The sequence below is a fragment of the Rhinoderma darwinii genome, unplaced genomic scaffold (assembly GCF_050947455.1).
Source record: "Rhinoderma darwinii isolate aRhiDar2 unplaced genomic scaffold, aRhiDar2.hap1 Scaffold_540, whole genome shotgun sequence".
Taxonomy (NCBI): Eukaryota; Metazoa; Chordata; class Amphibia; order Anura; family Rhinodermatidae; genus Rhinoderma; species Rhinoderma darwinii.
The window spans coordinates 249,542-265,790 of record NW_027464090.1 but is presented as its reverse complement, the minus strand read 5'-3'; the positions used below and the strand labels follow the sequence as shown (position 1 = coordinate 265,790).

At 45.1% G+C, this 16,249-nt stretch overlaps 1 protein-coding gene across 1 annotated transcript in view; it reads right to left on the bottom strand.

Moving 5' to 3' along the window:
* Positions 1 to 1,091: 1,091 nt before the first annotated feature.
* The window catches only part of LOC142722923 (guanylin-like), an 18,801-nt gene continuing 3,643 nt past the window's right edge, over positions 1,092 to 16,249 (bottom strand). The window contains exons 2-3 of the mRNA XM_075848911.1: positions 15,196 to 15,397; positions 1,092 to 1,180 (exon numbers count right to left, since the gene is read on the bottom strand). Coding sequence (XP_075705026.1) covers positions 1,116 to 1,180; positions 15,196 to 15,397 — 267 coding nt within the window. The 3' untranslated portion in view covers positions 1,092 to 1,115. The remainder of the gene's footprint in view (positions 1,181 to 15,195; positions 15,398 to 16,249) is intronic.

Sequence of the window (16,249 nt, the reverse complement as noted above, 5' to 3'; positions counted from 1 at the left end):
CCTGTATGTTGTTCTGTTTATTATCCTGTATATTGTCCTGTATTTTGTTCTGTATATTATCCTGTATATTGTTCTGTATATTATCCTGTATATTGTTCTGTATATTTTCCTGCATATTGTTCTGTATATTATCCTGTATATTGTCCTGTATGTTGTTCTGTATATTATCCTGTATATTAGTTCTGTTTATTATCCTGTATATGGGCCTGTATATTATCCTGTATATTGTCCTGTATGTTGTTCTGTATATTGTCCTGTATATTGTCCTGTATGTTGTTCTGTATATTATCCTGTATATTGTCCTGTATATTATCCTGTATGTTAGTTCTGTTTATTATCCTGTATATGGTCCTGTATATTATCCTGTATGTTGTTCTGTATATTGTCCTGTATTTTATCCTGTGTATTGTTCTGTATATTATCCTGTATGTTGTACTGTACATTGTCCTGTATCTTGTCCTGTACATTGTCCTGCATATTGTCCTGTATGTTGTCCTGGTTATTGTCCTGTATATGGTCCTGTATGTTGTCCTGTATGTTGTCCTGTATGTTGTCCTGTATGTTGTCCTGTATGTTGTCCTGTATATTGTCCTGTATATTGTCCTGTATATTATCCTGTATGTTGTACTGTACATTGTCCTGTATCTTGTCCTGTACATTGTCCTGCATATTGTCCTGTATGTTGTCCTGGTTATTGTCCTGTATATGGTCCTGTATGTTGTCCTGTATATTGTCCTGTATGTTGTCCTGTATATTATCCTGTATATTGTCCTGTATGTTGTCCTGTATATTATCCTGTATGTTGTCCTGTATGTTGTCCTGTATATTGTCCTGTATATGGTCCTTTATATCATCCTGTATGTTGGCCTGTATATGGTCCAGTATATTGTCGGCTTTGGCCTGTATTTCTTACTTGTCTCCATTGTCCAGTGTCGCCGTTTCTCTCCGGGATCTGTGTGTACCCTATCGTTTGTGTGATTTTAGTGGTCAGTAAACACAATACATGAGATGATCTTGTCACAGCTCTTTATTATTGGGCTCAGCAACTCTTCACACGTGACATAATGAGCAATGAGACTTGCAAGAGCAGAGGGAAAATCAGCGGCAGCGGACGACTAACAGCCAGTGCAGGCCGCAAAGGCGCAAATTTCACATTCATCCAACCTGTCTGCGACGTGACCTGGAGGGAAACACACAGCTCATATATTTATACACTACCGTTCAAAAGTTTAGGGTCACTTAGAAATTTCCTTATTTTTGCAAGAAAAGCACCGTTTTTTTCAATGAAGATAACATTATATTAACCCCTTAGTGACCACTAATACGCCTTTTTACGTGATTCACTAATGGGCTTTAGGCTAGGCTGACGCCTTTTCACGTCAGCCTAGTCTAAGTCCTGCACGGGTCTCCCGTGCAGGCAGGAGCCGGGGCTCTGCTGTCTGATGACAGCTGAGCTCCTGCTCCAACGCCCGCGATCGAAGTTTACTTCGATCGTGGCCGTTTAACCCGTTAAATGCCGCCGTCAATAGCGACCGCGGCATTTAACTTTGTTTACAGAGGGAGTGCGCTCCCTCTGTCACCCATCGGCGGCCCGCGAATGCAATCGCGGGTCTCCGATGGGGTGTCATGGCAGCCGGGGGACTGATAAAAGCCCCCAGGTCTGCCCTGGACATATGCCTGTTAGGACGCGCCGGAGGCACGTCCTAACAGATTGCCTGTCAGATTTACACTGATACGAAGTATACCAGAGCATTATAGCAGTGATCGGAACATCGCACAGTAAAGTCCCCTAGTGGGACTAATAAAATCAGTCATCAAAGTGAAATAAAGATTATTAATAAAAAGTACAGTAAAAAAATAAATAAAACCATTTTTTTCCATAAAAAGTGGTTTTATTTAGTAAAAGTGTAAAAAAAAAAAAAAGTACACATATGTGGTATCGCCGCGACCGTAATGACTCCATTAATAAAGTTAATATGTAATTTAAACCGCAAAGTGAACACCGTAAAAAAAAAACGAAAAAAACCATGGCGAAATTGCTATTTTTTTCCATTGCCCCCCAAAAAAGTCATAATAAAAATGAATCAATAAGTCCCATGTACCCCAAAACAGTACCAATCAAAACTACGTCTCGTCCCGCAGAAAACAAGCCCAAAAAATCACTACATTGATGGAAAAATAAAAAAATTACGGCTCCTGGAAAGCGACGAGGCAAAAACAAATAATTTTAGTTCAAAAGTGTTTTTATTGTGCAAAAGTCGTAAAACATAAAAAAACCTCCACATATGTGGTATCGCCGTAATCGTACCGACCCATAGAATAAAGGTAACATGTTAATTACGTCGCACAGTGAACGGCGTCAATTTAAAAACACATAGAACAATGGCGGAATTTCAGGTTTTTTTTATAATCCCCCCCAAAAAGGTTAATAAAAGTTAATATAAAAATTATATGTACCCAAAAATGGTGCTATTAAAAAGCACAACTAATCCCGCAAAAAACAAGTCCTCATACAGCTATGTAGACGAAAAAATAAAAAAGTTATAGCTCTTTGAATGCGACTATAGAAAAACGAATAAAATAGCTTGGTCATTAAGGCCTAAAATGGGCTGGTCACTAAGGGGTTAATCAGAAATCCACTCTATACATTGTTAATGCGGTAAATGACTATTCTAGCTGCAAACGTCTGGTCTTTAATGCAATATCTACATAGGTGTCTAGAGGCCCATTTCCAGCAACCATCACTCCAGTGTTCTAATGGTACATTGTGTTTGCTGACTGTGTTAGAAGGCTAATGGATGATTAGAAAACACTTGAAAACCCTTGTGCAATTATGTTAGCACCGCTGTAAACAGTTTTGCTGTTTAGAGGAGCTATAAAACTGACCTTTCTTTGAGCTAGTTGAGAATCTGGAGCATTACATTTGTGGGTTCGATTAAACTCTCAAAATGGCTAGAAAAAGAAAGCTTTCATGTGAAACTCGACAGTCTATTCTTGTTCTTAGAAATGAAGGCTATTCCATGCGAGAAATTGCCAAGAAGCTGAAGATTTCCTACAACGGTGTGTACTACTCCCTTCAGAGGACAGCACACACAGGCTCTAACCAGAGTAGAAAGAGAAGTGGGAGGCCCCGCGGCACAACTGAGCAACAAGACAAGTACATTAGAGTCTCTAGTGTGAGAAATAGACGCCTCACAGGTCCTCAACTGGCAGCTTCATTAAATAGTACCCGCAAAACGCCAGTGTCAACGTCTACAGTGAAGAGGCGACTCCGGGATGCTGGCCTTCAGGGCAGAGTGGCAAAGAAAAAGTCATATCTGAGACTGGCTAATAAAAGGAACAGATTAATATGGGCAAAAGCTCAGACATTGGACAGAGGAAGATTGGAAAAAAGTGTTATGGACAGACGAATTGAAGTTTGAGGTGTTTGGATCTCACAGAGGAACATTTGTGAGATGCAGAACAACTGAAAAGATGCTGGAAGAGTGCCGGACGCCATCTGTCAAGCATGGTGGAGGTCATGTGATGGTCTGGGGTAAAGTGGGAGATTTGTACAAGGTAAAAGGGATTTTGAATAAGGAAGGCTATCTGTAATGACAGGGATAGGGAAACAGACAAGTGAGCCCTAATCTACCCGCCACTCAGTCCCTGCCTACCTGAAATGACCCGCCCTAGGCGACGGGGTACAACTGGGCGACGGTCCCTACACTCAGTAAGTGCACGACAGACAACCAGACAAGGAAACACAGAACAAAGGGAAACGGGGCAGTTGCCCAAGGCAACACAGTGAGCAACAAGAGTAGTGAACGAGCCGAGTCAAACCAGGAGAGTACGAGGTGCCAAACGCAGAGCAGAAGAGTAGTCAGTAAGCCAGGGTCAATACGAAGCAAGGACAAGTAGTTCAAGAAGCTGCAGCAGGGCCAGGAAACCAACAGAGAAGAATCACAAGCAAGGAGGAACAGGAAAGGCAGGTATAAATAGACAGAGGGCGGGAGTTAGCTCTGTCTGGCCAGGCTGTGATAGGTTTTCCCACTCCTAAGCCTGCCATCCTGAGTGGTGGAAGATGGAGTCAGTCTCACAGACATAGAAGCAGGTGCAGACTGATTACCTATGGGCGTGGATACAGAAGCTGTGCCTGGCAGATCCTTAACACTATCACTCCATTTTGCAACACCATGCCATACCCTGTGGACAGCGCTTGATTGGAGCCAATTTCATCCTACAACAGGACAATGACCCAAAGCACCTCCAAATGATGCAAGAAGTATTTAGGGAAGAAGCCGGCAGCCGGTATTCTATCTGTAATGGAGTGGCCGACGCAGTCACCAGATCTCAACCCCATAGAGCTGTTGTGGGAGGAGCTTGACCGTATGGTACGCAAGAAGTGCCCATCAGGCCAATCCAACTTGTGGGAGGGGCTTCTGGAAGCATGGGGGGGGAAATGTCTCCCGATTACCTCAGCAAATTAACAGCTCGAATGCCAAAGGTCTGCAATGCTGGAATTGCTGCAAATGGAGCGACCAAAGCAAAGTCTGAAGGAGAAAATTATTATTTCTAACCTTGTCAATGTCTGGACTATATTTTCTAGTCATTTTGCAACTCATTTGATAAATATAAGTGTGAGTTTTCATGGAAAACACAAAATTGTCTGGGTGACCCCAAACTTTTGAACGGTAGTGTATATATATATATATACACACAGCTCATATGTATACACACTGCAGTATATCTCATGGTCTATAAATCCACACATCAGTAACATATTATTGTAGACTGTGGCCCCACGACCGATCCCAACCAGGGGCCACATCAGCTACAGTCTATAAGTCTTCTCCCTCACCCCAAATACGGACTGACAGCATTATTCTTATTATACTATCCCTAGTGTGCTATACAGGAGGATTACATTGTGAGCTCCTGGGGACAGGGATGATGAGAGTGATACATTGCGTGTTCAGTGCTTTAGACAGCAGGTCGGGAGCAGGGCTGGCCTTAGGGGTGTGCGACCTGTGCAATTGCACAGTGCGCATCACTCCAGCAGGTGTTAGGGGGCGCTGCGCTGGTTTCCTTCCCCTGCTAATTTCAGAATCGCTAATTTCTGAACACGCAATGTATCACTCTCATCATCCCTGTCCCAAGGAGCTCACAATGTAATCCTCCTGTATAGCACACTAGGGATAGTATATATGGACAGTGACATCAGGGGCAACTCCTGAAGTGGAATCCCCGGCCACAGCGTTGCCAACTCTGTGACTGGGGATTCCACTCCAGGAGAAGCCAGTGACATCACTGTCCATAAATGGACACAGACGACAGGGGCTTCTCCTGGAGTGGAATCCCCGGTCACAGCGTCTGCAACGCTGTGGCCGGGGATTCCACTTCAGGAGTTGCCCCTGATGTCACTGTCCATATATGGACAGAGACATCAAGCTGAGCGCTCCAGGAGCGGAATCCCCGGCCAGAGGGGGAATCCGCTCATTTAGGGAGCTACAGTGCCGCTATCTACAGGAAGGGGGAGGTGTGCTATCTACAAAGGGGCTGTTGGCTGTGTGACACTACTTTCAAGTGGGCTGTGTGGCACTACCAACCAGGGGGCCGTGTGGCACTACCTACCAGGGTGCTGTGTGGCACTACCTACCAGGGGCTGTGTGGCACTACCTACAGGGGGCTGTGTGGCACTACCTACAAGGGGCTGTGCGGCACTACCTACAGGGGGTTGTGTGGCACTACCTACAGGGGGCTGTGGGGCACTACCTACAAGGAGCTGTGTGGCACTACCTACAAGGGGGCTGTGTGGCACTACCTACAGGGGGCTGTGTGGCACTACCTACAGGGGGCTGTGTGGCACTACCTACAAGGGGCTCTGTGGCACTACCTACAGGGGGCTGTGTGACACTACCTACAGGGGGTTGTGTGGCACTACCTACAGGGGGCTGTGTGACACTACCTACAGGGGGCTGTGTGGCACTACCTACAGGGGGCTGTGTGTCACTATCTACAGGGGGCTGTGTGACACTACCTACAGGGGGCTGTGTGTCACTATCTACAGGGGGCTGTCTGGCACTATCTACAAGTGGGCTGTGTGGCACTACCTACAGGGGGCTGTGTGGCACTACCTACAAGGGGTTGTGTGGCACTACCTACAAGGGGCTGTGTGGCACTATCTACAGGGCTGGGGTGTGGCACTACCTACAAGGGGCTGTGTGGCACTACCTACAGGGGGCTGTGTGGCACTACCTACAGGGGGTTGTATGGCACTACCTACAAGGGGCTGTGTGTGGCATTATCTACAGGGGGCTGTGGCAATACCTACAAGGGGCTGTGTGGCACTACCTACAGGGGGCTGTGTGGTATTACCTACAGGGAGAATCTGTGAGTGGGGGCTGATGGTCATTACTGTGAGTGGGGGGCTGATGGTCATTACTGTGAGTGGCGGGCTGATGGTCATTACTGTGAGTGGGGGGCTGATGGTCATTACTGTGAGTGGGGGGGCTGATGGTCATTACAGTGAGTGAGGGGCAGATGGTCATTACTGTGAGTGGGGGGCTGATGGTCATTACTGTGAGTGGGTGGCAGATGGTCATTACTGTGAGTGGGGCTGATGGTCATTACTGTGAGTGGGGGCTGATGGTCATTACTGTGAGTGGGGGGCTGACGGTCATTACTGAGAGTGGGGGGCTGATGGTCACACGACGCTGTCACTTCCTGAAGGAATTTTGAGGCAGATTTTTTTTCCTTACAATAAACGCTGTGTGAACAGAACCTACGAGTGTGGTGCTTGTTTTTAGCAATTTTCTGTCTTTCTGGAAACTATTTTTGGTAGGGGTCCTGAGGAAATGTTATTTTTCCAGTGCTGCCTCGTGTCCGAAAAGGTTGGGAAACTCTGTACCAGGCGACAGGATCACCCCAGGCCGACGCAAGGATCCCATCATGGAGCAGCTCAGATCATTGTGTGAATGGGGCCGAGGTGAGTACAATTTTTGTTTTGTTTTGGGGCACTGTCTACAAGGGGGAGGTGGGGGCGCTGTATGGCACAATCTACAAGGGGGGGGTGTGTACCTCCACATACTGCACCGCCATATACTGAACCTTAGTATTCTGTACCTCCACATACTGTGCCGCCATATACTGAACTTCAGTATTCTGTACCGCCATATACTGAACCTCCATATTCTGCACTGCCATATACTAAACCTCAGTATTCTGTACCTCCACATACTGTACCGCCATATACTGAACTTCAGTATTCTGTACCTCCACATACTGAACTGCCATATACTGAACCTCTGTATTCTTTACCTCCACATACTGTACCGCCATATACTGAACCTCCATATTCTGCACCGCCATAAACTGTATCGCCATATACTGAACCTCCATATTCTGCACCACCATATACTGAACCTCCATATTCTGCACTGCCATATACTGAACATCAGTATTCTATAGCTCCACATACTGTACCGCCATATACTAACCCTCAGTATTCTGTATCTCCACATACTGTACCACCATATACTGAACCTCAGTATTCTGTACCGCCATATACTGAACCTCCACATACTGTACCGCCATATACTGAACCTCTGTATTCTTTACCTCCACATACTGTACCGCCATATACTGAACCTCCATATTCTGCACCGTCATATACTGAACCTCCATATTCTGCACCGCCATATACTGAACCTCCATATTCTGCACCGCCATATACTGAACCTCCACATACTGTACTGCCATATACTGAACTTCAGTATTCTTTACCGCCATATACTGTACTGCCGTATACTGAACCTCCATTTTCTGCACCGCCATATACTGAACCTCCATATTCTGCACCGCCATATATTGAACCTCCACATACTGTACCGCCATATACTGAACCTCAGTATTCTGTACCTCCACATACTGCACCGCCATATACTGAACATTAGTATTCTGTACCTCCACATACTGTGCCGCCATATACTGAACCTCCATATTCTGCACCGCCATATATTGTACCGCCATATACTGTACCTCCATATTCTGCACTGATATATACTGATCCTCAGAATTCAGTACTGCCATATACTGAACCTTCACATACTGCACCTCCATATACTGGACTTCGGTATTCTGTACCGCCATATACTGTATCACCATATACTGAACCTCCATGTTCTGCACTGCCATATACTGAACCTCCATATTCTGCACCGCCATATACTGAACCTCAGTATTCTGTACCTCCACATACTGCACCGCCACATACTGAACTTCAGTATTCTGTACCTCCATATACTGAACCTCCATATTCTGCACCGCCATATACTGAACCTCCATATACTGTACCACCATATACTGAACCTCAGTATTCTTTACCTCCACATACTGTACCACTATATACTGAACTTCATTATTCTGCACCTCCACATACTGCACCGCCATATACTGAACTTTGGTATTCTGTACTGTCATATACTGTACCGCCATATACTGAACTTCAGTATTCTGTACCACCATATACTGAACCTCCATATTCTACCGCCATATACTGAACCTCTATATACTGAACCTCCATATTCTCCACCGCCATATACTGTACCACCATATACTGAACCTCAGTATTTTTTACCTCCACATATTGTACCACTAGATACGGAACTTCAGTATTCTGTACCGCTATATACTGTACCGCCATATACTGAACCTCCATATTTTGCACCGCCATATACTGAATCTCCATATTCCCCGACCGCCATATATTGTACCTCCATATACTGAACCTCCATATTCTGCACTGCCATATACTGAACTATCCATATTCTGTACCGCCATATACTGAACCTCAGTAATCTGTACCTCCACATACTGCACCGCCATATACTGAACTTTGGTATTCTGTACTGCCATATACTGAACCTCCATATTCTGTACCGCCATATACTGAACCTCTATATACTGAACCTCCATATTCTGCACTGCCATATATTGTACCGCCATAAACTGAACCTCCATATTCTGCACTGCCATATACTGAACCTCAGAATTCTGTACCCCCACCTACTGCACCGCCATTTACTGAACCTCCATATTCTGCACCACCATATAGTGTACCTCAGTATTCTGTACCTACACATACTGCACTGCCATATACTGAACCTCAGTTTTCTGTACCTCCACATACTGCCTACCATATACTGAACTTCTGTATTCTGTACCGCCATATACTGTACCGCCATATACTGAACTTGAGTATTCTGTACCACCATATACTGAACCTCCATATTCTGCACCGCCATATATTGTACCGCCATATACTGAACCTCCATATTCTGCACCCCCATATACTGAACATCAGTATTCTATAGCTCCACATACTGTACCGCCATATACTGCCCCTCAGTATTCTGTATCTTCACATACTGTACTTCAGTATTCTGCACCTCCACATACTGTATCGCCATATACTGAACCTCCATATTCTTTACCGCCATATACTGAACCTCCATATTCTGTACTGCCATATACTGAACCCCCATATTCTGCACCACCATATACTGAACTTCAATATTCTGTACCTCCAAATACTGTACCGCCATATACTGCCCCTCAGTATTCTGTACCTCCACATACTGCACCGCCATATACTGCCCCTCAGTATTCTGTACCTCCACATACTGCACCGCCATATACTGAACCTCCATATTCTGCACCGCCATATATTGTACCGCCATATACTGAACTTCAGTATTCTGCATCTCCATATACTGTACCGCCATATACTGAACCTCCATATACTGAACTTCAGTATTCTGTACTTCCACATACTGTGCCGCCATATACTGAACCTCCATATTCTGCACCGCCATATACTGAACCTCCATATTCTGTACCGCCATATATTGTACCGCCATATACTGAACTTCAGTATTCTGCATCTCCATATACTGTACCGCCATATACTGAACCTCCATATTCTGCACCGCCATATACTGAACCTCCATATTCTGTACCGCCATATATTGTACCGCCATATACTGAACTTCAGTATTCTGCATCTCCATATACTGTACCGCCATATACTGAACCTCCATATTCTGCACCGCCATATACTGAACCTCCATATTCTGCACCGCCATATACTGAACCTCCATATTCTGTACCGCCATATACTGAACCTCCATATTCTGTACCGCCATATACTGAACCTCCATATTCTGCACCGCCATATACTGAACCTCCATATTCTGCACCGCCATATACTGAACCTCAAAGAGAAGGTGTATGGTTAGCACAGTAGAACAAAAACCTCCAGGGCATAAGGGTGCAAGCCTCCAGGGATCCGCCTTGTAAATCCCCAATGGTATACAAATGTAAGGAGAAAGAGGCAGCACTCCAAGGTTCAAAAAATAGAAAGTTTATTCCCCCATCAGTGAAAAAGGTGCAACGTTTCCCCCGCTCACTGCGGCCTTTGTCCAGCAATATAACACGGACCGGTCAGCGCTTTTATACATCCCACAATGGGAGGAGTTACAAAACGGATATAAACATTCAAGTAGAAAATGTCACGTTTATAAGTGTCGATCAAATCGTCCATATAAAGGTCCATCATCGTAATGTAATGACATGTATAAGATTGTGTTTAGTGAAGATCCAAGAAGGCGTCTTATTCAGATAAAGTGGCAGATCGCAGCAGATCTCCTGATCAGTCACAGTATTCTGCCGCTGCGCAGACTCGGGGGGGAGAAATCTATGCACGTGTCTATATTATATGGATGAACATACAAACAATGGCGCTCACCCAAAACGAAGGTACATAACATGGGACGTGTAGTGCGCCAAGTTCAAACATCTACGGCGTTCATGTAGTCCAACTGCGCATGCTCAGCACTAAATCACGTGAGCGGCTGTCAAAAGAGCGCCAGGTTAGTGTCTTAGCAACCACGCATGCGTACAAGAGCGCCGGAGAGAAAACAAGGTACAGGCATCAAGTGTATGGATCCCAGACCCCAGCGTAAGTCTATTGAAATCAAAGAGTCCTACTTGACCCGACCAATATCACCAATGTAGGTGCCATGGTCCGAAATCATGACAAATATGACTGGATAAAACCACGTGGCAGGGTCTAGATACGAAAGGGCTCTGAGGATCTCAAAGGAAATAGAGCAATGCAGGCGATGATATCACTGGGGGTCACGTGTAGGGATAAAGTACAGTATACAGTGTCTACATCCACAAAGGAAAAAGCACTCAACGTCCCCGGCCGCTCATCATCCGGAGAAGAGATTCAGTTACTTATAATAATTGGGTGAGCGCCATTGTTTGTATGATCATCCATATAATATAGACACGTGCATAGATTTCTCCCCCCCGAGTCTGCGCAGCGGCAGAATACTGTGACTGATCAGGAGATCTGCTGCGATCTGCCACTTTATCTGAATAAGACGCCTTCTTGGATCTTCACTAAACACAATCTTATACATGTCATTACATTACGATGATGGACCTTTATATGGACGATTTGATCGACACTTATAAACGTGACATTTTCTACTTGAATGTTTATATCCGTTTTGTAACTCCTCCCATTGTGGGATGTATAAAAGCGCTGACCGGTCCGTGTTATATTGCTGGACAAAGGCCGCAGTGAGCGGGGGAATATACTGAACCTCCATATACTGAACCTCCATATACTGAACCTCCATATACTGAACCGCCATATACTGAACCTCCATATTCTGAACCTCCATATTCTGAACCTCCATATACTGAACCTCCATATACTGAACCGCCATATACTGAACCTCTATATTGTGCACCGCCATATACTGAACCTCCATATACTGAACCTCTATATTGTGCACCGCCATATACTGAACCTCCATATACTGAACCTCCATATTCTGAACCTCCATATACTGAACCTCCATATACTGAACCTCTATATTGTGCACCGCCATATACTGTATCGCCATATACTGAACCTCCATATTCTGAACCTCCATATACTGAACCTCCATATACTGAACCGCCATATACTGAACCTCCATATACTGAACCTCCATATTCTGAACCTCCATATACTGAACCTCCATATACTGAACCTCCATATACTGAACCGCCATATACTGAACCTCTATATTGTGCACCGCCATATACTGAACCTCCATATACTGAACCTCCATATTCTGAACCTCCATATACTGAACCTCCATATACTGAACCTCTATATTGTGCACCGCCATATACTGAACCTCCATATACTGAACCTCTATATTGTGCACCGCCATATACTGAACCTCGATATACTGAACCTCCATAGTCTGAACCTCCATATACTGAACCTCCATATACTGAACCGCCATATACTGAACATCTATATTGTGCACCGCCATATACTGAACATCCATATACTGAACCTTCATATACTGAACCTCCATATACTGAACCTCTATATTGTGCACCGCCATATACTGAACCTCCATATACTGAACCTCCATATTCTGAACCTCCATATACTGAACCGCCATCTACTAAACCGCCATATACTGAACCTCCATATACTGAACCTCCATATACTGAACCTCCATATACTGAACCTCTATATTGTGCACCGCCATATACTGAACCTCCATATACTGAACCTCTATATTGTGCACCGCCATATACTGAACCTCCATATTCTGAACCTCCATATACTGAACCGCCATATACTGAACCTCTATATTGTGCACCGCCATATACTGAACCTCCATATACTGAACCTCTATATTGTGCACCGCCATATACTGAACCTGCATATACTGAACCTCCATATACTGAAGCTCCATATACTGAACCTCCATATACTGAACATCTATATTGTGCACCGCCATATACTGAACCTCTATATTGTGCACCGCCATATACTGAACCTCCATAAACTGAACCTCCATATTCTGAACCTCCATATTCTGCACCGCCATATACTGAACCGCCATATACTGAACCTCCATATACTGAACCTCCATATTCTGAACCTCCATATACTGAACCTCCATATACTGAACCTCCATATACTGAACCTCCATATACTGAAGCTCCATATACTGAACCTCCATATACTGAACATCTATATTGTGCACCGCCATATACTGAACCTCCATATACTGAACCTCCATATACTGAACCTCCATATACTGAACCTCCATATACTGAACCCCCATATACTGAACCTCCATATACTGAACCTCTATATTGTGCACCGCCATATACTGAACCTCGATATACTGAACCTCCATAGTCTGAACCTCCATATACTGAACCTCCATATACTGAACCGCCATATACTGAACATCTATATTGTGCACCGCCATATACTGAACATCCATATACTGAACCTTCATATACTGAACCTCCATATACTGAACCTCTATATTGTGCACCGCCATATACTGAACCTCCATATACTGAACCTCCATATTCTGAACCTCCATATACTGAACCGCCATCTACTAAACCGCCATATACTGAACCTCCATATACTGAACCTCCATATACTGAACCTCCATATACTGAACCTCTATATTGTGCACCGCCATATACTGAACCTCCATATACTGAACCTCTATATTGTGCACCGCCATATACTGAACCTCCATATTCTGAACCTCCATATACTGAACCGCCATATACTGAACCTCTATATTGTGCACCGCCATATACTGAACCTCCATATACTGAACCTCTATATTGTGCACCGCCATATACTGAACCTGCATATACTGAACCTCCATATACTGAAGCTCCATATACTGAACCTCCATATACTGAACATCTATATTGTGCACCGCCATATACTGAACCTCTATATTGTGCACCGCCATATACTGAACCTCCATAAACTGAACCTCCATATTCTGAACCTCCATATTCTGCACCGCCATATACTGAACCGCCATATACTGAACCTCCATATACTGAACCTCCATATTCTGAACCTCCATATACTGAACCTCCATATACTGAACCTCCATATACTGAACCTCCATATACTGAAGCTCCATATACTGAACCTCCATATACTGAACCTCCATATACTGAACATCTATATTGTGCACCGCCATATACTGAACCTCCATATACTGAACCTCCATATACTGAACCTCCATATACTGAACCTCCATATACTGAACCCCCATATACTGAACCTCCATATACTGAACCTCTATATTGTGCACCGCCATATACTGAACCTCCATATACTGAACCTCCATATACTGAACCTCCATATACTGAACCCCCATATACTGAACCTCCATATACTGAACCTCTATATTGTGCACCGCCATATACTGAACCTCCATATACTGAACCTCCATATTCTGCACCGCCATATACTGAACCGCCATATACTGAACCGCCATATACTGAACCTCCATATACTGAACCTCCATATTCTGAACCTCCATATACTGAACCTCCATATACTGAAGCTCCATATACTGAAGCTCCATATACTGAACCTCTATATTGTGCACCGCCATATACTGAACCTCCATATTCTGCAGCGCCATATACTGAACCTCCATATTCTGCAGCGCCATATACTATACCTCTGTATTTTGTACCCCCATATACTGAACCTCCATATACTGAACCTCCATATTCTGCACCTCCATATTCTGCACCGCCATATACTATACCTCTGTATTTTGTACCCCCATATACTGAACCTTGGATTTCATAAGGAGACATATTGAGGTCTTGTGGTGGTTGCTCTATGTAATATAAGGGGCACTGCTGCTAGCGGAGAATACCTCCATAAATACAGAGTCTGGCGGTGCCGGTATGGCTGAGGCTAATAGGTCCATACAGTCTCTGCCGCGTGCAGGAGTCCCTATTGTTTTTTAAAGGGGTGTTCCAGTTTTAATAATGGACGTTACTCTTTATATCATGAAAAGTTTAACCCGTTCACTTCCTGTCCGAGCGCTGGACAGTTTTCTAGGTCTCTACAGGTAAAGTACAGTCACAGAGCTCCTGTGTCATCATCACATGAAGAAAACAAAAGGGAGCAAGCAGAGATATTGAAAATCATGAAGAATTGATTTGGAAAGTATATGGGAAAATTGTGTGACTTTCATTATACAAAGAGTGACCTGCATCTGCTGAAACCTTCATAGCAGCTAACGAGCCCTAATCTACAATGCATTCATGACAAGAACTTATTACCAAGAGCGCGCAGCGTTTCCGCCATGAGGTTGGACTGGTCGGTCTGGCACAGGTCGCGCAGTTCCGGTAGAGCGCTGTTGCTGCAGAGGTCCTTATATGATCTGATATCGTCCCTCTGTACGTGGTGCTCGGTGGACATTGAGCCGTCCACAACTTCTTTCATTTTCTTCACAGTCTCCAAAGGGAAGGTGAAATCTCCAACCTGCAAAATGTAAAGAAGAAAGGAAATCCCGAAGCTTCACGTCTTTATGTCAGCACAAGCCGCCCATGAAGAGCAAGACGCCCATGAAGAGCAAGACGCCCATGAAGAGCAAGCCACCCATGAAGAGCAAGACGCCCATGAAGAGCAAGCCGCCCATGAAGAGCAAGCCGCCCATGAAAAGCAAGACGCCCATGAAGAGCAAGACGCCCATGAAGAGCAAGCCACCCATAAAGCGCAAGCCGCCCATGAAAAGCAAGCCGCCCATGAAGCACAAGCCACCCATAAAGCGCAACCCGCCCATGAAGAGCAAGACGCCCATGAAGAGCAAGACGCCCATGAAAAGCAAGACGCCCATGAAGAGCAAGACGCCCATGAAGAGCAAGCCGCCCATGAAGAGCAAGCCGCCCATGAAAAGCAAGCCGCCCATGAAAAGCAAGCCGCCCATGAAGCACAAGCCACCCATAAAGCGCAACCCGCCCATGAAGCGCAAGCCTGCCCATGAAGAGCAAGCCACCCATCAAGCGCAAGCCGCCCATGAAGCGCAGACCGCCCATGAAGAGCAAGCCATCCAATAAAGCGCAAGCCGCCCATGAAGCGCAGACCGCCCATGAAGAGCAAGCCGCCCATGAAGAGCAAGCCGCCCATGAAGAGCAAGCCATCCAATAAAGCGCAAGCCACCCATGAAGCGCAAGCCGCCCATGAAGCGCAAGCCGCCCATGAAGAGCAAGCCGCCCATGAAGCACAAGCCACCCATAAAGCGCAAGCCGCCCATGAAGCGCAGACCGCCCATGAAGAGCAAGCCGCCCATGAAGAGCAAGCCGCCCATGAAGCGCAGACCGCCCATGAAGAGCA